Here is a 22,016-nt window from a genome sequence, read left to right as displayed (position 1 = left end):
CCCTTGACTAAGTGCTGGAGGATCTAGGAAAAAACTAAGAAAGTTCTGAAATTGTTTTTCTTTTACCTTCTGACTATCCAATCACTTGCATATTTCAAGATGGTGAAGTGTCTCTTGTTTTCCCCTCTTCCCTTTCCCAACCCCCTCATCAACCAATAATAACCTTCGCCTGGACTATTTCTCGAGTTAACTAGCTAGACTTTTTATTGTATCATGGACATTTTTTATGTTTTGGTAAAACACATATGCACATACCATCTTTTCAGACAATTTCAGCAGTTCAGAACTTGAGATCCCTTGGAAGGCTTTCATTAACCTCAGTCTCTTCTCCCATCTTCACCATTTCCACGTAGGGCTGTATATTTATAAAGCTCAATCCTATCATGTCTCTCTCCTGCTTAGAAATGATTGGAGGCTCATTTCCAAAGAAAGTAGTGTTCAATCCACCCTCAGGGCTTCTGTCTCACAAGTCCCCTACACGAACCCCAGGTCCCGTCTGAACTGGGGTGCAATCTCTAGCCCTGCCCTACGTAACTTCAATTCAAAGTCCTTCTTTGCTCAGGCTTTGAGCCCCCACCCCTGCCCACCCAAGTCTCACCTTATCTAAGGCTCTCACTTCTTTGAGCTACTTCAACATTTTGTTCCTCTGACACTCACACATCCAGTCTTGTTTTAGAGTTAACTATGTAAGCTTTTTCAGAATACAAGAGTACGCATTGTCTTATCTTTGTACTTCCTGAAGTACCAGGCATAGTGCCCATCCCAAAGTAGATGTTTGACTAAGTGTGAGAATAAATTAAACCCCAATCTCTCTTTGACATCTGAGGACCAATTGTGCCCTTCATCCTATTTTCTCTCCAACATAACTATCCTTAAATATGTGAAGACGATTACTTTGTCCTTGTTCATTATCTGTACAAAATCCAGAAGATACCAGCTAACTTGGTAATCTAAGTCAACATAAACAAAACTCAACAGAAGCACAAAATAGTCAGGAAGTCCTTAAGGGTCCTATTTGTCAACCATCCTCTGACTTAGTCTGTGACTTGTGATAAATGGTATCTCTTCGTACCCCTTCTTCTACCACCATTGAGCTAAAGTAAAGGGGAGAGAAAACATACCACCCATACCTTAGTCATTTTTAAACATAAACAAGACAGCTGGCAAAGCACTTGGAGTTTTGAAACAGAAAGGGAGTACGACCAAGGTCACAGATAAATGTAGTTGAGGATGGGTAACAATTAGTTCTAGCTGTGCTACAAAATTTGTGTGACCCAGGACAAAAATCTAACTTCTTGGGGCCTATGTGTCTACTTTTGCATATTATGGAGACTGATACAAGCCAAAGAATTCATGCTACTGAAATATTAAAATTTTTTTAAGTCTTTTAGACTGTATCATGCATTTTATAATCATTATTTTAGTTTTGCAAATACTAAAGCTGAAAATAAGGAAGCCATAGATCATTTTCTCTTTAAATGCTCTTATTTATGAGCCATAGAGTTTTTAAATCGCTTAGCCTCCCCCCCAACACACACACACATTCCATTTGGCCTATTGATTTCTGTTGCTCTTGTACACCTACTTCATTCAACTATGAAGAGGAGCTATGGAAGGAAGTGCAATGACTACACTTATAAACACGAGCCTACCACAGTTTCCCTCAGAGATGAATCAAAGGCAGAATATGTTCTTCAGAATGACCAATTCCTATTAGATGTTCCCCGAATGTTTGGGACAATGTTTTATGTTCTTTCCCAAGTTATTCGGATTACCACCAATAGAAATAATTTTTACCCTTTAAAGGGATTTTTCTAACCATAGACTCATTTCTTTAAATCCATTTTAGAAATGTGTTTTCAAAGGCATCTCTTTCTGGTAGAAACTGCCTGAGTGTCTCTGAAGGCTATGTCTGGACTAAATTAACAATGCGTTAGGCACAAAGAATGACTACTGATCTTTGTGACAAAATGAGTATTTGCTTTTTAAAGACTTCATGCCAATGATCTCATTTATCTTCCACTTAGACCCCCTGGGCAGAAATAGATACATCTGACAATCATACAAAGGGTATGTCTCGTGATTTTATTTAAGGTATATGAGCTGTCTGACTTTTTAAAGTTTATATACCCTAAATATAATATGGATTTTAAATGACATTGGTAAAAATTTGATTAAAAAAACTCAAAGAACATGTGCAGGGTAAGCCATGACTTCGAGTTCGGGTGAACTGTTGGAAAGCACTAACTGCCTTTAGCTCTTTGCTGGTTATCGTAGCATAATCCTTGTAGAAATACATTGTTGACAGCTATTACCTATTCACGAAATACAATTATGCATATACATTTAACTATGGACTATTCTCCTCTGCAATTTCTAGAACAATTCTAATGCAATGTAGCCTAGAAAATGACGACATCCAACTTGGCATGTAGCAACTCCCTCCCCACCCCACCCGCCCCAAACTGCAGTAAAACGCAAATAAAATTGCCTTTAACATCCAGACTAACATGTTAACCATTAAAATACTCCCCTGTATGATGAGCCTTTGGAAAACAAACTATTGACTATAAATCAAAAGTGTTTCATTGGAAAAGAGGATGTTAAAAAGAGAGAAACCACTTCAAGGTAAACATGTGGACAGGTGCCATTCGAACCAAGGAATATACAAAATAGCTGCCAGCTAGTTCATTGGTCAATCACAAGAAGCTCCCTCAACTTATTGCCTGACAAATTAAGCTAATAGCTTATAAAGTCAGAGCACAAATCTGGACTAAGATGGTAGATTAAAGCTACATATTTAATTTCATGTCTTTCTAAAGGTCTATTAAAATTAGAAGTAGAAAAAAAAAAACAGAGAGAACGGGTGAGATGACAGGATAAAATGCGGTGACCTAGGGAGCAGGTGGTTCAGCGCACTCCCTTGGCTGATCTGAGAAGCCTCAAGCTAACAGTGGGGAAAGCTGAGATCCAACCCAGTGCTCACCACACAATCCTCATGTGCACAGAAACTGAGAGTACCAGGGACTCCTAGAACCAAGGATAAAATGTGAGGGGTGGGGCTAAAAGAAAAATTACTGAGAAAGATGTTTTAAGAAGTTAGTTCCCTAGATTTATTCCCCAATTCCACACCATAACGCAACCACACTTATCCTAAGCAGGCAGACATTTGGAGACAATCTCTGGAGAGGTAAGAATTCAAAACGGGGATTAAGTAAATATAAGCATTATGAATAGAGAAACCACCAGGACAGCTCTGGGAGTCAGTCTTGCTCCCTGGGGGCAGCCATCATTAAGACTCCTCTCTGGAATCTGACCAGCTCAAAAGAAGAGGACTGAAGACATTCACAGGAGAAGTTTCCCAACACAGAGCCCATCCAGATCTTCCAGCAGGGAAGTTCAAGCTTGGCAAACCTCCGAGTTTCCAAAACTTCCTATCAGCTTTTTAGCCACAGACATGAGCAGATAACCAGGGATCACCGGGGATGTGAGAAGTCTCTAATATGTAAGTCAGAGATCAAAGCAAACAGCCAAAACCAACCTGGAGAAACAGAAACAACACAAAGAGAACAAAACTATGAACAAGAGAGTTGAGGTAAAACTTGCCAGAAAGAAGAGCAAAAGACAGATGGAAAACTGGAAAAGAGAAAAACAGAAGTTCAGAAGGTCCGATATTTGAATAGTGGGATTTTTAGAAAGGGGTAATCGAGAAACAATTGTGAGAAATTCACTAATGAAATAAAAATTTCCAGAACTGAGGGAATCGTCAGATTTTAAAAGCCTACCATATGTATAGTGTGCCCAGCACAATAAATTAAAAGACCCACAGCAAGAAGCAACATTGTGAAATTTCAGAACACAAAAGACAGAATTCCTGTAAGCTTCCAGAGAGGGAGAAACAAAAATGACATATAATCAGAGTGGTTTTGGACTTTTTTAACAGGAATCCTAGGAGACAACGGATTAATGTCTTCGAAATTCTAAAAGAAAAAGATTCTACAATTTAGAATCCCGTATCCACCAAATGGTCAACTGAAACGGTATTTTCAGATATGCAAATTACTAAAATATTTATCTTCCGCACACTTTTCTCAAGTTACTGGAGGATGTCACTCCAACAAAATTAGGGAATTAAAAAAAAAAAAAAGACTAGGATGTGGCATACAGGACTATAGAGAGGAAAGGCCCAAGAAAGAAGCGAAGCGAAAGGAAATACTAGGAATAAAAGCTGTGCACCAGATCTAAGTATTGTGACCTGAGAGACAGACATTAAGACATCAGTCCCAAGATTCTCACTGCTATTATACCGACAGACTGCCTGAGTCAGTTTGGTCCAGGTTCTTTTCTGTACTTATCTGATTCTGACCAAATCTAATGAAATTTCTGTTCTCCCCTCCACGCCCTGGTCAATGGCTCCACAGATGCTTATTTTAAACCAGCCCACTCCTATGGGTGTGATCCGACCTACTCCAGAGAGCTGGAAGGAAGTCACGGTGAGTTTAGCCACAGAAAACAGACCATCTCTTTGCCAGACGTCCGGGATCTGGCTGACACGAGTGCTCTGTCAGAAGCCCTGACTGCGCTGGACCCCGTCTCCCACGATTCACTTGTGACTTTGAACACGGTCTTCCTCAAAATGCCTTTTATAAATTATCAGAGAAGGTAAAGTCAAACTCTGGCCCAAACAATCTGTTTATCTTCTCCTGAAAGCCTTAATCTAATAATCTTGACAATATCGCCCTTTCCTTACACAGCTAGGCTTGGCTTTACTACTCAGCTTTCTCGAATCAAACAATGTGTATTATTCAGGGATACAAACATAAGTGGCAAAACTCTAAAGAAAAGAAAGATTAACACAGAAACCAAGATAATGGTTATTTGTGGTTGGTGAGGAAAGAAAAGGAAGTATGTTGGAGGGGGTCTTCTAAGAAATGGCAGGTTCTGTTTTTAACTGGGGCAGTAGGCACACAGGTATTTATTGTTTTTGTTATTCCTTAAGTGATATTTCTATGTTTTATAGTCTTATGTATGACTCATTAAACATAATCACAGCACAGCCTTACAAGGTACATTTCCCTTCTTTTACAGAAAAGGCAACATTTTTATTGATATACCCATATCTCAGGAACAGTCAATAGCCAACCTCACCTCCGAAGCCTTGATTACAATTCAATGCTACCTGATTATTATATATGTGTTAATCAATCACTTTGCAGTGCAATACAAATATTCAGAGGATTGAAGCCAAATTCACAGGACAGAGAGAGCCTGAGTTTTTAGTCCTCTCTTCTCCATCCCAGTAACATTTTGGTAAATTGAAAAAAAAAAAATTTTTTACTATTCACTCAGTCGACATCTATTTGTAGTGACATATGAGACTAATCTGTTTACATTTCTCAAAAAACTATGTTGAAAAAAAATTTTTTTTTTGATGGGGGGAGGTCAGGGGTATTGGTAGCAAATTGAAGTAAAAAGTAAAGGTAAGAAGGAGAAAATCAGTCTGAAAGCACAGAATGTAGTATTTAGAAGATCTACTTAATTCATCCCACAAAGATTCCCTTAATGGATGTGGCTGAAAACGTAAACTCCAGCTTTGAGCTTCTGAATGTAATCCCAGTCAGGACACACAAACTATACAGAATCCTAGGAATCTGGTAGGGAACATGGCAGTTCTGTCCTCCGCTGCCTTTTGGTCAGTGGTGTGACCAACTCTCTGTCATTAGGCGTTCCCTAGAATGGCTGGTCATAAAAGACTGGACGGTGGGTGTCTACATCAGCGTTCCCACCATGGTACTCTCGCAAGGCACTGCTACGTGTACGGCACACTGGTGGCTGCTGCTCCCGCCAGGCTGACCCAAGACGACCAGCATCTCAGCGCATCAACAGCCCAGCCGTCTGCTCCCTCCTGGCACATAAGGCTTCTCCGTTGGGAAGGCTCAGTCTGCGTAACACAACAGCATAGCAGGTATCTTCTACGGAGAGCCACTGGAGGGGGACTCTTGAGGACAAGATGAGCTGAACTTCATGATGGCAAAGACTGACCATACAAGGAATTTTTTTTTCTAATTTCTTCTTCCATACCATCCTCTCTATCATTGAAGATGTAAAATCAATGGAAACCTCTTATGATTGCTATCACAAAATGTTTTGAACTCGCATGCAATAAAATGGAAAAACAAAAAACAAGAACCCAAGGGTCATCATCAAGTTTTCTGTTTTATTTAAGATTTTAGTTTTAATTCTGAAGAAAGAGGTACATTTCCTTGTTTTTAGTTTTAGCGTCAGGTTATAACCAGGTTTCTGTTTTTTTTTTTCTCCTGTCTTTTCAATACTGCACAAACGTCCAGAAACTACAGGGTTAAGTAAAAGCTGCAGGCAAGGAGGTCAGAGATTTGCTCCTGATGGTTATCAGGTGGCCCCAGAGCAGTGCTATATCTCAGAGTGCCTTAGTCAGGTGAATTAAGGTAAAAGAAAAAAAGATTCTGACAGATGAGAAAGACCAAAGAAATCATTTCTATTTCAGCTCTTATATTATGCATAGGTATTAAATCTGTGAATACTTTTTTTCTTTAAAACATCTGAATTTACTTTAAATCTAAAGCCAAAAAATTTTTTCTCCTTAAAAAAAAATCACTTCTCCCCTCATAAACTCTTTAGCAATTGGCCAGTTGCTACTACAGATCAATTTGTCTTTCCATCACCTTCCAATAAATTCTTTTGCTTAACGACACAATCAAGTCCTCTCCATCAACTTGCCAAAAGAATTAAAAGTTAAATTAAATAAAATTAAAAGTGTTTTCCCTGCAATAGTGATAAGCTGAGTATCAGATGGATGCCAGGACCACTGCTTTCCCCCATGCATTTAGCAATCTCATTTCAATTAACCTGGTTTTCAAACTTCTGCAGTTGATAATGCATTTATTTGACCTTTCCTATAGATTAATCGTCATTTTCTGCTAAGCAGATTATGTCATTATTATGCGCAACAGAGAAACAGTAATTTTCTAAGTATCGAGACTGCCCTTTGATTTCTTTTTTTTCCCTCCTTAAAAAGGCATTTTTAGGAAACATTCAACAGTGTCACTCAAATGCTGAATCAACAGAAACTTTTACAATTAAAAAAAAAAGATGGTAATGACCCTGTGATCGCATTGCATCTGGGGGTAGGGAGAAAAAAACTGATCAGGAACTGGATTCTTCAGAACTTAAGAGATGAGAAGGAGCTGTGGGTGGGCTGGGAGGGAGAAAAGAGGGCAAAATCCTGCATTTTCTAACGGTTTCTCCTCTTTCCCTAATGGTCCAGTGTTGAACTGTAGTAAAATCTGTGGGGGTTTGCTGGGGGTCTGAAGGCCGTCTGAAAGCCTGGGGGTGGGGAGTGGAAGCTGGAAGGGTTTGAAGGAGGAGGGTAGGGGTTCCAACTGGCTCTGTGCAGAGGGATCTGTGTGCTGAAGGGGGCGCTGTGGTGGGCTTGTGACGGCGCGGCACTGGGGCCGTCCATCTCTGTGAGGGCCTGAAGGGACTTTAGCCAGTGTGGAGGATTGTCATCTTGAAGAGAGTCTAAATTGTTTCCTGAAGATGCTGGAATACCTAAGGAGAGAAAAAAAGAAAAAAAAAAAAGAAAAAACAAGAGGGAAAATGGTGAGTCTGGGCAGAAAGAATAAGAAATCTGGCAAACAGAGATTTTTAAAAAGATGATCAGTTTACCACAATGAAACAGAAGAAGTTACCATTTTAAACTCCTTCCAAATAAGACCTTTTTAATCTTATGTTCCTTTTATCCTCCACCCACAACGACCACGGTTAATTGTCAGAGAAACCCATGCCTCCTCAACTACCCAGACATTGTCCCCCAGTGTCACAGAGGCAGAGCTGCAGGAACGAGTCCCCAGACTGTATGACGTTATTTCCCAATTGTGCTTCTCCTCTAATAAGAATACGTAAACAAGATAGCCTTATAATAGAGAGCTTTATTTTAAAAAGTGGAGTATGTTCCTTTAAGAGGATAAGTCAGACCCTTACTGTACTCAGACCTCAACAATACACACGTGCTCCCAGACGTCAGCGCCTAGTACACCAAAAGCAGCAACCTGGGCACGACATGCCTCATTACACAACTAAGCCGACAGAGTTAAGCAAGACTGCAACCCGCACAACGAAACAAGCCACCTCTCGCTTGTGGCTTTGTGAAAAGAAGCTTCTGGTGAAGGGACCTCTGTTTTAATTTAATCTGTGCTAAAAACCAAACTGATGGCAGTCAGTGGAGCTGAAGGAGTGAGAAAGTTACCTGTGATGATGGCTGGGTCTGTCCAGCTGCCAGGGCTGTCCCAACTCAGGCTGTCGGTGGTGGCAGTGTTGGACGGTGGTGCACTGTGGTTGGCGTTGGAGGGGGAGGAGGAATTGGGCAGTCCACCAAAGTTGATGTTAATGTTGGGTAGAAGTGCCCTTAGCCCGTCCTGCCATTCCTTCATATTTAAACTCTCTACAGAACTGCTGTTGTCTGGGAGATTTACCAACAAAAAAATGAAAGATAAAAAAAAAAATAAAAAGCTGACGTTAGAAACATATGTTGTTCTTTTGTGGTTAAGCGGGAGAAGAATTATTCTTTCTTTACTGAGCATTTAAAACGGGTCGTCCTAGCAAGATAAACTTGGTTAGGATTTGCTCGTGAGCTCAGAGCACCTGAAATAAGTGAGGAAAAACTTGCTCAAGGATCAGGAGAGGGAGCTTCTTGTCCTTCTAGCCTCTTCACCATTTTGTGTTTGCAAATCAACAATTCGGCTTAAAGACTCTCAGTGCTCCAGAGCATTATGTTCTAGCCACATTATGAAGTTCTAGTTAGCGAGGCATTCAGCCAGCTGAGCTGATTTACTCTATTTTTTTTTTTTTAAAAAAGCAAGCCTGCAAAGTTCAATACAGGACCTTATTTCTGAGCCCGTTAAATGGAAAAGTCATTTTATGAAGAATAAACATAAGCCAATATAAAAAGAAAAAGAATCAAGTCCTTTCTGATTATATAACTGGTAATGCATTTCAGAGGAGAAAGGCAGTGCTGAGTAGGCTTTTGAATTTAAAAAGAGTCTTTTCCCCTTAGTCACAAAGGCCAAAGAGGCAGGGGTTAAGCTACCTTTCAGATGGAATAGTTTCCAGCACAGTCTGCTTGCCCTACTCCAACAGAGTTCTCTCCATCTTTTAAAACATGAGTCCTGGAGTCCTACGGTTCTCTGGGTCTATTTCTGAATAGCATCAAACATGATAAGACACCGTCAATGTAAAAAAGGCTTTTTATATATTGTGACTTATCTATTAATGTCAGAATCCACAGAATAACTAACTGATTAAGGTGGAAAACAGTGAAGTGTAATTACTTAAGATAACTGTTTGAAAATAGGAAGGTAAGTTGAACTACCACTGGAGTTTTTGAGAAGAACAAAGAAAATGATTTCTGTTTCTACAGGACTGATTAGCAATCCCCACTGGTGGTGGTGGTGATGACGATAATGATACTGTGACAAGCCCAGTCTATGCTACTTGGTGAATTCAGAATTTTGTTTTGCACCAATCACTGATCTATGCCAAATTATATCATGTTTCAGCATATGAATCATTTAACCCTATTACCCTTATTTATAAAAAGGCAAAAAACTACAACCGAAACGAACAAAAGTTATCTCTGACTTTTCTAAGATGAAGAAAAGGCAATAAATGCCATACAGACAAGTCAACAGAAGGGAAAATGAATTCTTTCCACCTACTTCCATTTCGCAATCAATGCAACATCCTAAAGCTCACCCTTCTATTCGCATCCTACTATACGTTTGCATCGTGTTGTACAACTTACAAGGCACTCTCATTTGATCCTCATGTTGTGAGGTAGGCAGAGCACGGGGAATAACTTGCATTTAACAGATAAAGGAATAGACTCCAGAACAACTGGCTCAAGGTACAGCGAGGACTTAAATCCAGACCGTATCTGACTTGGTTTTTTAATAACACCAATTCTCTCTTCCTTCATCTATTTTGTATAGACTAGTAATTGACTTTTTAATGGGTTGAATATTTAAGGGAAAACCCAGGAGCCTATGAAACCCATGATTAAAAGGAGGCAGAAAAGAAAAGCAGAAAGCATATAATATGTCCACTTCAATGATTAGCAGGATAGAGAAATATTTTGGCTGAAGGAACAAACTGGGCTTTGTGGTGAGGGAGGAGATTCTAATCACCATTATCAGTTTCCCTCTGGCTCCAACTGCATGAGGCATTATCAAGATCACACTAATAAAGTCCTAGGACACCGTCAGTTGCAGGAAGGTTTGGTGGCTATGGTGTACTCTAACCTTTAAAGCAGTCAAACTGAGTCTACGGCCCTGCCACCCTGAACATGCCCGATCCTGTCTGATCTCGGAAGCTAAGTAGGGTCAGGCCTGGTTAGTACTTGGATGGGATTCCACCAAGGAAGACCAGGTGCTGTAGGTGTAAAAAAATAAAATAAAATAAGGGGTTGTAAGCTGACAAGGTTCTTGCAGTCTGTGAGGTCAACCAAGGGTTACCTTGCCTAAAAAATAAAAATAAATAAAAGTAAAAAAAATAAAGCAGTCAAACTGTCAGACTCAATAACCTGAGATCGTTTTCAGTTAATCAGAAACTGAACTCCAAATAGGAAAAATTCTTCGGAGGAATGTAAAATCTCCCTGATAGAAAAAAGATGATATATAACTACATGGGAACGTTTTGAGGAAGATGAATGTTCTGGTACTAGGCAGTCAGTCAGTAAGAAGCCTCAGATGCAGATAATTTAAGCCTCTCTCTTCCACAGAGTAGCGAAAAAGAAAATACCCTTAACTCTCTAAGACTGATTTCCTCCTAAGTTTTGCTTTACCTTTAAGTGAGAACTGGAACTAAGGGGCCCTTAAGTCTGCATTACAGAATAACACAGCACTTACATAAAGTTTATCTGAAAAGTAGGATTATAATAAAGTCAAAAGATATTTGTTCATGGGCAGGGGATATATGAGAACTCTGTCTACTTTCCACTCAATTAAAACTGCTCTAAATAATAAAGTCTATTTTTATAAAAGACACGTTTCTGATTTTAGACTAATGAAATCAAGCAAGAGTGTGCCAAAGAGATTCACGAATGGCACGTGATATAGAAACAGTGAGAAACTTAGATCCTTCCAGGTAAACTATGATTATAAGATACCTTGCGAAATAAATTAGCTAGTGTATAACTCTTATAATCTGGCCCAAAAAAAGTCACAAGCCCTAGACTTCCTGGGAGCCTGACAGCATGGGTGAGTAGTTAACAGGGAAGCTGCAAGTGTCACAGGGAAGTGGACTGACATCTTCACCTCCTGGAAGGGACCACTATTCCAAGTAGCTCAGGAGAAGTTTTCCTCACTATTTTTCCACAATGGCTATACCAAGTGTTGGCACAAAGAACGGGCAAGAGAAAGAAAATCAGTTAAATCATAATCCCGTCAAAATAAATCACCCTCTTTACCAGCTCCCTGCCTCTGACCCAAGTTGGTTTTAGCTGCGAAGCCTTTCCGTAATTCCATTCCTTGCAATACAAACAGCAGGGTTCATCAACTGCGGCACCACCGGCATTTTGGACTATATAATTATTTGTCATAAGAGCTGTTCTATGCATTATAGGAGGTTTTTAGCAGCATCCCTGGTCTCTACCCACTAGAGGCCAGTACTGTGCACACACATCCCTCGTTTTGACAACCAAAACTGCCAATGGCTCATGGGGGGCAAATTCATTACTGGTGGGGGACCACTGACATGAAGGAAGATTCCTTTGTTCTGGGGCTCTAAATAATCTCACTCGAATACAATGTCCCTTTCAAATAATACCAGGGCTCTGACCACTAGACTCAACCAGATGCCGCTTCATTTCTCTTTATTTATAAATAGAACTTCACACTGAGGTACAATTCAGTAAGTACAAGTCGGTAGGTCTAATGGCTGGAAAACTGCAGATGTACTGTATAAGGCAATTCCACATGGGTCATTAATATAACTTCGGACACATAAGTCATTTTCTTAATGTCTCCAAACCCTACTTCATAAGTAGGAATAACATCTGCCTTACTGTCTCATAAAGATAAAATAAAATAGGAAAAAGAAAAGCCATGTGAAGGCCATTTATTACCTGATAAATGCTATCGACAATTTTTTTCTCTAGTGCTAAACAGACAATAAACTTTCCAAAAAGCCAAGGCAAAGGAATTCTCACTTGCCGAGAACTGGCTCTGTCCGCGACAGCCTGCCCGACAGCCTGCCCGACAACGCAGGGCTGACACCCAGCATTCTCGCAGAAGCACTGCGGACGCGATCTAATTAATAAGCCTTCTCGCCACCGAAATATTGCAAAGACAAATAAAATATGAGAAAGCATTTTCCATATTCCACAAGAAAGGCTGGAAAAGACCAAGTACAATGAAAATCAAGTTACTATATTTCATATTAAAAATGACAGTGATTTTGTTTTTAAAGTATTCGGTTAGCAGTAGTAGTAGTAGATAACACATTAGGAAAAGACTGTATATTTTTAAAGGATTGCTAACACCTTCAATATTTTATGTTAAAAACTAATTTTAATTTGTAATTTTTAAACATGTACAACAAAACACTATTTTTGGTTCTAAATAATTTGAGGGCGGGAGACTAGGTCAAGTTGCTTGTAGTTCCATTTTTCAGTACAGACCTCAAAAAAATTTAAAGTACTTTCAAGATGCCATGCACCACACTCTCTCATTCCATTGTGTAAGGAGTATCAGTACAGTACACTTTCGGTTTACCTGGCTCAGAACACCTCGTATTAAAGAAGAAATTACAGTTAAAATCCTGCCAGCTTGCTGGTAGACTAACACGCCCAGTCTGTAACAAGTCGATCATCGCACACTAAGCAAGCTGACAAATCTAGTTTTTAGCAACAATAAGAATTATAAAATGCATGTGTTAAGGCTGCCAAGATAAAAGTCAAAGGTACTATTTACCGAATACGCACAAAGAGGACAAAGCATTTAAAGCATGACTCCCGTTCTCAAGCTTAACGTCTAGAGGGTGAGACAACGTGAAAACGGAACAAGTTCAACAACTGAAATCTGAAAAAGCAGCGAGGAAATGTCCTGGGGTTGTACGTGATTAATAAACGCTATAAAAGTTCAGGAAAAAGAGAGGCCAGTTAGGCACACGTGTGGCAACGTGCTGGTGGGTGAAGAACAGTAGCTGTCGCTTATTCACGGAGTTGTTACTACACAGATCCCCTGCGCCTGAAAACCCACAAGTTGAAACTACTTTTGGTATTTTTGTGCAACAGTAGACTAGTCCAACTGCTTAAAAGGAAGTATAGAGAAAGCCACGTTTTATAAGCAATGACTATATTTCAAGACAAAAGTAAGCCATGTTCTGACATGAGACTTCTCACAGAAAACGATAAAGCAGGAAAATATGAATGGCCTAAGCAAGAGGACACAGTTGGCATGATAGTGGCCAACTGGGTTTCTTCCCCTTCTGTTCCTCAGATAAACTGCAATGCGTTAGTTATGATGAAATGTGAAACTTTGCTACAGATAGCAAAATTGTGGGAAAATATGCTCCTTATGAAAAGTTGTCACTAGTGACAAGCCAATGAGCTTTTCCACTAGGCATAAAATCTTCACCTGAGAGAATGATTTTCCAACTGGTCTCACAGACTGCAAAACCATCTCAGGAGCCACTGAGGAGGAAGCTGGGGAGACAGGGCACACACGTCCCCTCGTCCCCAATCTGATTTCATCTATTTCACATATTAGGGTACCACGTAAGATTATATCTGGAAAACAAGATCCGCTGCTGGGAGTGAAAACAGAAGATTTATGCGTAATGACGGCACGGTGAGATAAAGCACACTCAGGAGGAACCCTGAAACGAAAGGCAATTCCGAGTATTTGTTTCCTCTGATGCAATCTGTAGGTCAGGATTTTCCGTCTCCGCCTGGAATTCTTGCCTCTACCTTCTTTTTGGTTCCCCCTTCCCCCACCTCCACAAGGTCTTTTCATGAAACAATAAACACACAGGCCTCATTAATTAAACTATCTAGATGCAACTAAATTCACAAATCCACCACTTTCTCTACTTTCATGTTTGGGTAGGGATGGCTGGTCCATATTTGGCCCTGATCTTTAAGCTACTCCATTTCAATTGAGCCAGCGACCTCTTACTTCAAGTAAAATTCCTCTCTTAATGGTCAAATTCACCCCCAACTGTGTAGTCAGTCCCAGTCACAAAATATTCCTAGAAGACATTATTCCACTCTTCCGTTTTTAAGCCTTTTTATTTTAATGGTTACTCCCCAAAGCCTGAATCTGCAACCTGATCTTTTTTTTTTTTTTCCTAAAAAGCGTTTATCTTCCTTTTCTATCTTTTATACTGTAAAGTTTACAGTTCAAAGTCAGAAGCTCCCTCCAGTGGTTGGGTTATTAACAAGTCTTTCTTGGTACAAGTGGTTGTACGTCAGAAGTCCAGTTCCCACTATGATTCCTCCTTGCCAGATTTTCAAATCTGGCATACATTTTTAGGACACAGGGTACAGCCTGTCTCAGCCACTACACCCTTTTCCACACACACACTTACCTCACTCTGTTATATATTATTTCCTATCAGTTTTGGGACAGAGTCCATCTCCAACAGCATATGATTTTAAGAAAGCCGAAACTTTCTCCAACCTCAACAACATATCTCTAGCAACTCAAATGTAAACAAATTATGCCTGTCATGTATGTTAAACCAAACATTAAAGAGCACACAAAATTGCTCCTATCAGAACCTAAAAGAAAGCCTTCATGATATAGGCATGCTGTACTTTAGGACAACCACAAAAATCATTTCAATTTATTAACTAAAATTTGCAGTGAAAATGACTACTACGTGAATGGATTCTTTCAAACAGATGTATAAAATCAGACTGTTTATGAAAACCGGTTATCCTACTTAAACAAATAGTTTGACACTCAAATTTCTAAAATTATGTTTATCTTGAAGCAAGCTAGACCAGTACTGCAGAGCAGATTTGCTGGGGCACAGACAAAAATCTTAAGGGTTTAATAGACCTGAAAGTAGTGATAAATTCTAAGACCTCAAATATAAAAGAGTTCTGAGGACGGAGTAACTTGAACAACAACAACAACAACAACAAAAGGTAAAATGTTTTCCCACCAGAAGCAGAACAACATAAACAGGAAGAGAGGCCAAGAGAATATGATTTGTACTTTCTAGACTCTGTCATTATTTCTTGTCTTTCTCCTTGTCCAGAATGCTTTCCTGATCTCTTCAATTTTTATGCAACCATCTTTTCTCTTCTACTCAGATCATTCCAGATGACAGCACTTATGGTCTGAACCACCCTCATCTGGCAGCAAACTGTGCCGTGACATCTACTGTAGTTAACTGCTTACCAACTGCATGCATTCATATCTTCTCCCTCACAACTCTACTGGAAGGTCTCCATATTTTGTACATTCTTCAGAATGTAGCTCAGTGTCTTAGAAACTGACATGCTTCAGGATATCCTCTGAATCTGCTGAACTGAAGGTTGAACTTGACAGAAGATGGCAATCACTTTGCCTCCAAAATCTTGTTTAATGCGTATCTGTATAATGCTACGAATCAAATAATTCTTGCCAAAGAGATGTAAATCCTTCTGCAATCAGCTAACTTAGGGTCCAAAGGGTTTTTCTGCATGTAAACTGAGAGAAAGGAACCACTAAGATGATGTTTTCAATAGTGCCTGAGATGCCAAAACAGAAGCAAATATAACTGGCAAAATATAATTTTTAAAATCCAACACACTAAAATTAAATAAGAAAAATTTCGAAGATACTTTAATATTATGTGTACAGGGTAAACAGGTCTATTAACTATAGACTATCATTTTTCTACACTAGACACTGTTTGGCCACTCGCTGTACTTTCTGTACTTGATTACTTTAGTAACAACAATCCAATGAGCTAAGTATTAACTTCATTTTACAAACAAGGAGACTGAGTGGCTCTGGTAGTTTAAGAAATTTGCCCAAGGTTGTACAGTTAAAAACTGCCAAAGTCAGTATAACCCAGTCTGACTCTAAAGCATTTCTTGTCACCGTCAAGCGCATTACCAACCAGTCCTTATCCTGGCAGGTCTCAAAAGGCCAAGAGAAGGGGAGGGCAGACATGTCTACAAACTACACTCTGTGATAACAAATGCTATTCTGGTACGAAAGGGCATAAAGAAGAAAACGAACAGTTCTGCTATTCTACATGCAGGATAAGCAGGAACCGGAAAAGCTCGGAGGAAGAGAAGCTGATATGGAAGAGGAAAGGGCATTCCATACAGAACAGAGAACAGCAGGCACAGCTACGCACACAACATAGTAGGAACATTTCAAAATACAAGTAGAGCTGTTTGGTGCAATGTGTACTTTTCTAGATCTATAATTCTGTTTGGGGGAGAATCGCATCTCATGGAAACCAGGAAAGCATCTACATGTTTGTTTTATGAAGGATGTAAGGAAGCAAAATCAAAAAAAAAAAAAAAAAAAACCAGGGAAAAATTCTCAATATAAAGCTATATATAGAATGAGGAAAAAGTAAACTCAAAATTTAATGCAAAAGATAAAATACATTCTTAGAAGCATTATAGCCTAGATTAGATGGAACCTACACCAAAATGCACAGGCAACAGAGCTAAATGATAGGGAAGGACAAAAATCCAATATAAGTAATGCACACAATCTGAAACCAGAGGCGTGGAAGGTGGCATGTAAGTGAGCACAAAACTGAGCACTGACTGTGAGCAAAGCTGTATGAGGACATCCAAAGATGATCAAGGGAGCTTGTCACCCAGGAGAGGACATACAGATCACAAGAATATGATCCCACCAAAACAAATGATAAAACTGCAGAGATAGGAAGGGTGTCGACTACCCTAATACCTGAGGTCTAAATCTACTGGAAGAAAATAAACCTGATAAAATTCACTTCCTGCACCTATCTTTCTCAAGGTGGAAACAAGGAGGGAAATTTATACTCTTGAGTTGTGACCAACGAAGAACTGCTTGGCTACTGAGAACATGATAGAAGCCCTAAAGGGTATGTGACATAATTCTAGGATTTGCAGAAGCAGGAATAAGAATTGGCTGGCTGGCATGCTGGCTATTTTTGCAATTACCACAGTGTATTGTAATCATCCATTTACATGTCAGTTTTTCCTATTAGACTGCTAGCTCCTCCAGGAAATGGGCCTTGATTTAATCCTCTTTGCATATAGTGAATGATCCCTGAACCTGAATCTCACGAGGTATTTTAAGCTTCCTGAATGCACAGCCTCGGACATTTGCTTCTAGGTTTTCTGAGATAACAGCTTTTCACAAAAGGACAAAAAAGGATGGGTCAGGGTGGTCCCAGAGTTCCAGGGAGTAGTGCTTCATAGGCCACAGAAGATGCTAAAATATGACATTCTGACTATGCAATAATGATTCTAGTAAGGAAAACTGGGAAGAAATCTAAAAAAACCAGTTGTTGCACAGAGAGAATCTCATGGGATTAGATTTGAAAAGAAAAGATGGATGGAGGTATATAACCTACCTGTATGTAAGAGTATCATAATCCTTGAAGATTAAAATCAGAATCCATAATGACTGAAGCTTGTGAAAAATGAAGGCAAGAAAAAGCTAAATTCGAATAGAAAATTAGGAAAAGTCACTACTCAACCTGTCACAACGTTAAACTCCAAGAGAAGACAGAGGTACGTACTTCCATCTTCATTTTGCATCCTTCCATCTTCTTTATAAAAGAGCACACAATCCTCAAACCAGAAAGGACAGATAGAGCAACGTATAGAAGATAACTGTCAGTACAGATGCAAAGACAGTAGAATAACTCAATTTAAATAAGTTCAAAATCTCTGGGTACAAAATAATTCTATCCCAGGGTATTAATCCTCAGGTGTGACCATAAAACCACTGTTAAGAGAAATGCCAGAAAAGGACGAATGGTAGACTCTATTAGCTACATGCTTATTAGTTCTTGGGAAAATTCTGAAACAGATTAGAAGCTGGATGATTTTTTTTAGAAATGACTATGATAGGTTTAAGCAAGCACTGCTCTATTGCTTGTGTTCAGCAGCATTTTTCGTGAGAAATAATATGTAGCATTTGTCTAGAGCCTCAGTTCCCTTCTAACTGAAATACTTAAGAAGTTAAACTTTTAATTTTGAAGTGGAACAAGTAGTCAGGGAGGCAGGTTCTACTGACGATTGTTTTCTATTGGGAAAGTCCTCCTTCTATAACTCATGGTCCATTTCCTTTCTTCTTCTGTTTCCTGCCCACACCCAAAGACTGCAGCTAGCTCCAGTCCCATCTCAGTGACACATCGATTACATAAAACAAAAGTAATGAGAGTGAAAATGCATTTCCATAAAGAACCAATCATATCGAAGTAATTTATTCTTTAGGTAGGCATCCTAGGGTGTCATAAATATATCTTGAACTCAGTTGTTTCTGATAAGTTTTCTGATGGTAACATTTTGGGATAAGATGATAGAGTATGGCACAGATTCCAGCAAAGTTTAGATTAATTTTCACAGAATTTAAGATACTGTGTGTCGGCCTAAAAGTTCCTGAGCTACCACTTGGCCTATCTTTTGACTCCATGCTTTTTATTATACTTAACAAAACCCACAAAGTTAACTTAAATATGCAAATGAAAGCCAATTCTAGAGATGACAAAATCTATAATTAAAACTGCAACTATTCTTGTCTATGGTCATGCCACCCTGAACAGGCCCGATCCCCTCTGATCTCAGAAGCTAAGCAGGGTCGAGCCTGGTTAGTACTTGGATGGGAGGCCACCTAGGAAGACCAGGTGCTGCAGGTGCAAAAAATAATAATAATAATAAAAATAAAATAAGGGACTGTAAGCTGACGAGGTCCTCACAATCTGTGAGGTCAACCAAGGCTGACTTCGTAAAAAAAAAAAAAAGTAAAACTGCAACTATTCTTAAGTTCTTCAAACTTAAATTCTTGAAATTTAAATTTAAATTCTTCAAATATTTATTAATGTTACTACTAACATTTATCTTATCACTTTATAACCACGTAGTTCTTTCATAAGATAAACTTGTAAGATGGTGACACATAAACAAGATACACTCTACATCAAATCCAAACACATAAAAATTTAACAGATATATATATTTGGATGTCTACAAATGCATTTGCAAGGCACGATATGGAAGAATCTAATTAACCAGTCGTGTGTACGAAAAAAGGTCTAGCCTACAAGACCTTAACAGGCTTATAATACATGATATGACAACTGGGTAATGGAACTTCTAAAAAGGTAACATTAAGACCATGGAAACTGATATGTCTAAATCAGCAATTGTATAACATTAGGCAAATCACAAATGAGCCTTAGTTTCCCCATTTACAAAATGGGGATGATATTTACCTCATAAATGATTTTATTAAAAAATTCTGCCAACTGTAAAGAAATATTCAAATATTAGTAATAATATTTTTAATAAAAAAGTAGGTCATCATCTAATCACATCTGGGTTATTATATTACGGTGTGTGCTTCATAGTTTAAGAAAGGCATTTACTGTCAAGTCGAAATACACGTAGAGGAGAACTGGACTACAGAGAGAACAAAAAACCATGTTAAGTACGGAACGGTTGGGAAAACTAAGAATTTTTCATCTACATTTAAGACGTCACTAGACAAGTGGTAACTGCTTTCATATATTTAACCAGAAGTACAAATGGGAAAAAGATTTTGGTTTAACCAAGAAAAAAATAACAATTACAAGCGCCTTTAAGACTCCTTCCTACTTAGGAAAGTAGAGGGAAGAGAGAGAGAATCACAAATGAGAAACTGGATTAAGAAGTGTTATTAGGTAAAATTTTTTAAGGTTAGTGTGATGGGGAGCTGGTCTTGGGAAAACAAGGAAAAGTCAAGAGTTGAGGTTTCCATAGTTAGGAGGTAATAAAGACAGAAGAAAAGAGCTGATTCATGGAGTGATGAGGGGACTCTTAACACTGACTGCCACAGTACAACCAAGATGTAAGTCAGAACTCATGTGCAAATGAATCTGATTAAAAGCTTCCAAAAGTCCAGATGTAACACAAAGCAGATCCAAGCTTCGCAGGCCTCCAGAAGCAAAAAGACACTAACATCACTCGCTCAAACATAAGCTTTCATTCAATGAACATTTATTGAATGTCTACTCTCTATCATTTTCTCCGGTGTTTGATGCCATAATATTCTGCAGCAACCTCCTAAAAGTCATGCTGTTCTGCTTTGTTTTTACATTTCTTCAGTGGATCATTGGAAGTCGGCCATTCTGAACAAAGTCAGTGATAGCTTTTGATAGTGTGGCACCAATAAAATGTTTATATGGTAGGGATAAGTTCCTCTTCAGGCTCATATTCAGACCAAAGTATTTTGCTGCCTAACCAGCAAATCCCCTATGGTTATGTGTCTATTGAAATTCCTAGACTTCCGATGTTCATAATTTTCCAAATTAAAAGATTTCCAAATTTTCTAAAAGTTATTAAATACTACAAATCCAGTTTTTTACTCAATTTGATCATACAGCTCACTTTCGTTTCAACAGTAAAAATCATTCAGTCTTATCTTTTTCTGAGAAATGGCTCTTAAGATTATAAATCAAAGTCACAAAAATACTAAAGAGAAGACTAAAATTATCCATGCTCTGAAACGATTTTAATGGATGAATTCTTCATAATCCAGCTAAGAGCTTCATTTTTAGAAAATATTTTTAAGTATTAAAACAATAACTTTATTTCTTAATTTCAGAAAAAAATTATTTCAGGAAATGAATTAACTTTCTCAGAGTTTTATACTAAAACTAAATGAAACAGATATGAGTACAGTCATGGTGACAGATATTTCCAGACCAACAGACCAAGCATACACCTCTGAGAGTTGACGTTCTCATTGGACTATTTACCCAAGCCAAGAGATAGGTGTTAAAGTTTGTTTTGAGGCTGTTTTATACATAAACATTTGATTTTTCAGAACAAGCATGTATATTTTGAAATTTAACTATTTCAGCTATGTAATAAATAACATAAAAAAGACTATTTTACTTTTTCTCCTCACTATTTATTCACTAAGTACGGAAAATAAAAAACTTTTTGCTTCCAACTTTCATGTCTTGATTTTAAAAGACGTAGTCCTAATAAGAATACATCCTTCAATACCCTGACGAATTCAAAGACTTATATGTTCACCACCAGTTCATGAAGGAGTCTTAGTTTAAAAAAGATTTAAAACACATATTTATTTATTTTAAAAACCATATATTCATTTATTTAAGTGTTCATCCTTAGTTATGATTTATTATACTTGATTTGGAAAAGACTGCTAGAGATAGTCTTGACAGAACCAATTCTCAATCAGTGTTGAGTCTTACTGTGAAGGAAGGAAGGCAGGAAGTAAAGAGGGGAGGGCAGATGAATACATTCTCAAATATAAATTAGAAATTACAATTCTTATTTCACCACTGGAGCTTTATATTGAACTAGAACATTTTAGTGAAAAAACTGTTAAAAGTCACACACATTTGAAAAACACTGAATTTTAGTCATATTACCTAAAAGCATTATGTGATTTTTAAAAAGCTAGAATAACTTGGAAGCTAGGGAAAGTAAATACCACCAGTCTCGTAATGTCAAAAACTTTATCAGTTTGACATTTAACAGTGCCAAATGGTTGTTTCTCAATCTACTCTGACACCCAGACAACATTTTGTTTAAATGTATTGTTTTAAAAGCAAAAGAGAAAAGAATATGATCACTTAAAATCAAAAGCCAGTTTGGAAACAGTTGAAAGATAGTAGACTGGTTACTAGGGAGATAATTGATCATAGAGATTCAGTAGTCTGATAGGGACAGAACTTTCTCCTTTGAAAAGGGAAAATTCAGGTCTCTCAGGGATCCTGTCAGAGAATCACACAAGTAG

The 22,016-nt window shown here is 38.4% G+C and overlaps 1 protein-coding gene and 2 pseudogenes across 7 annotated transcripts in view; 2 read left to right on the top strand and 1 right to left on the bottom strand.

The window, feature by feature from the left end:
* Positions 1-6,197: 6,197 nt before the first annotated feature.
* Positions 6,198-22,016, bottom strand: part of CNOT4 (CCR4-NOT transcription complex subunit 4) — a 127,213-nt gene continuing 111,394 nt past the window's right edge. For 4 of the 7 annotated variants that reach the window (XM_039860852.1, XM_039860854.1, XM_039860853.1 and 1 more), the window contains 2 exons: positions 8,285-8,497; positions 6,198-7,587 (listed from right to left, as the gene is read on the bottom strand). In XM_039860852.1, coding sequence (XP_039716786.1) covers positions 7,292-7,587; positions 8,285-8,497 — 509 coding nt within the window. In that variant the 3' untranslated portion in view covers positions 6,198-7,291. The remainder of the gene's footprint in view (positions 7,588-8,284; positions 8,498-22,016) is intronic. The other 3 variants (XM_039860859.1, XM_039860857.1, XM_039860858.1) reach the window with 1 other exon arrangement.
* On the top strand, positions 10,355-10,473 carry LOC120601304 (uncharacterized; annotated as a pseudogene).
* Positions 18,785-18,903, top strand: LOC120601318 (uncharacterized; annotated as a pseudogene).

The sequence above is a fragment of the Pteropus medius genome, unplaced genomic scaffold, assembly GCF_902729225.1.
Source record: "Pteropus medius unplaced genomic scaffold, Ma_sr-lr_union100, whole genome shotgun sequence".
Classification (NCBI taxonomy): Eukaryota; Metazoa; Chordata; class Mammalia; order Chiroptera; family Pteropodidae; genus Pteropus; species Pteropus medius.
The sequence above is the reverse complement of the archived record's forward strand: the minus strand, read 5'-3'. Positions and strand labels throughout refer to the sequence as shown.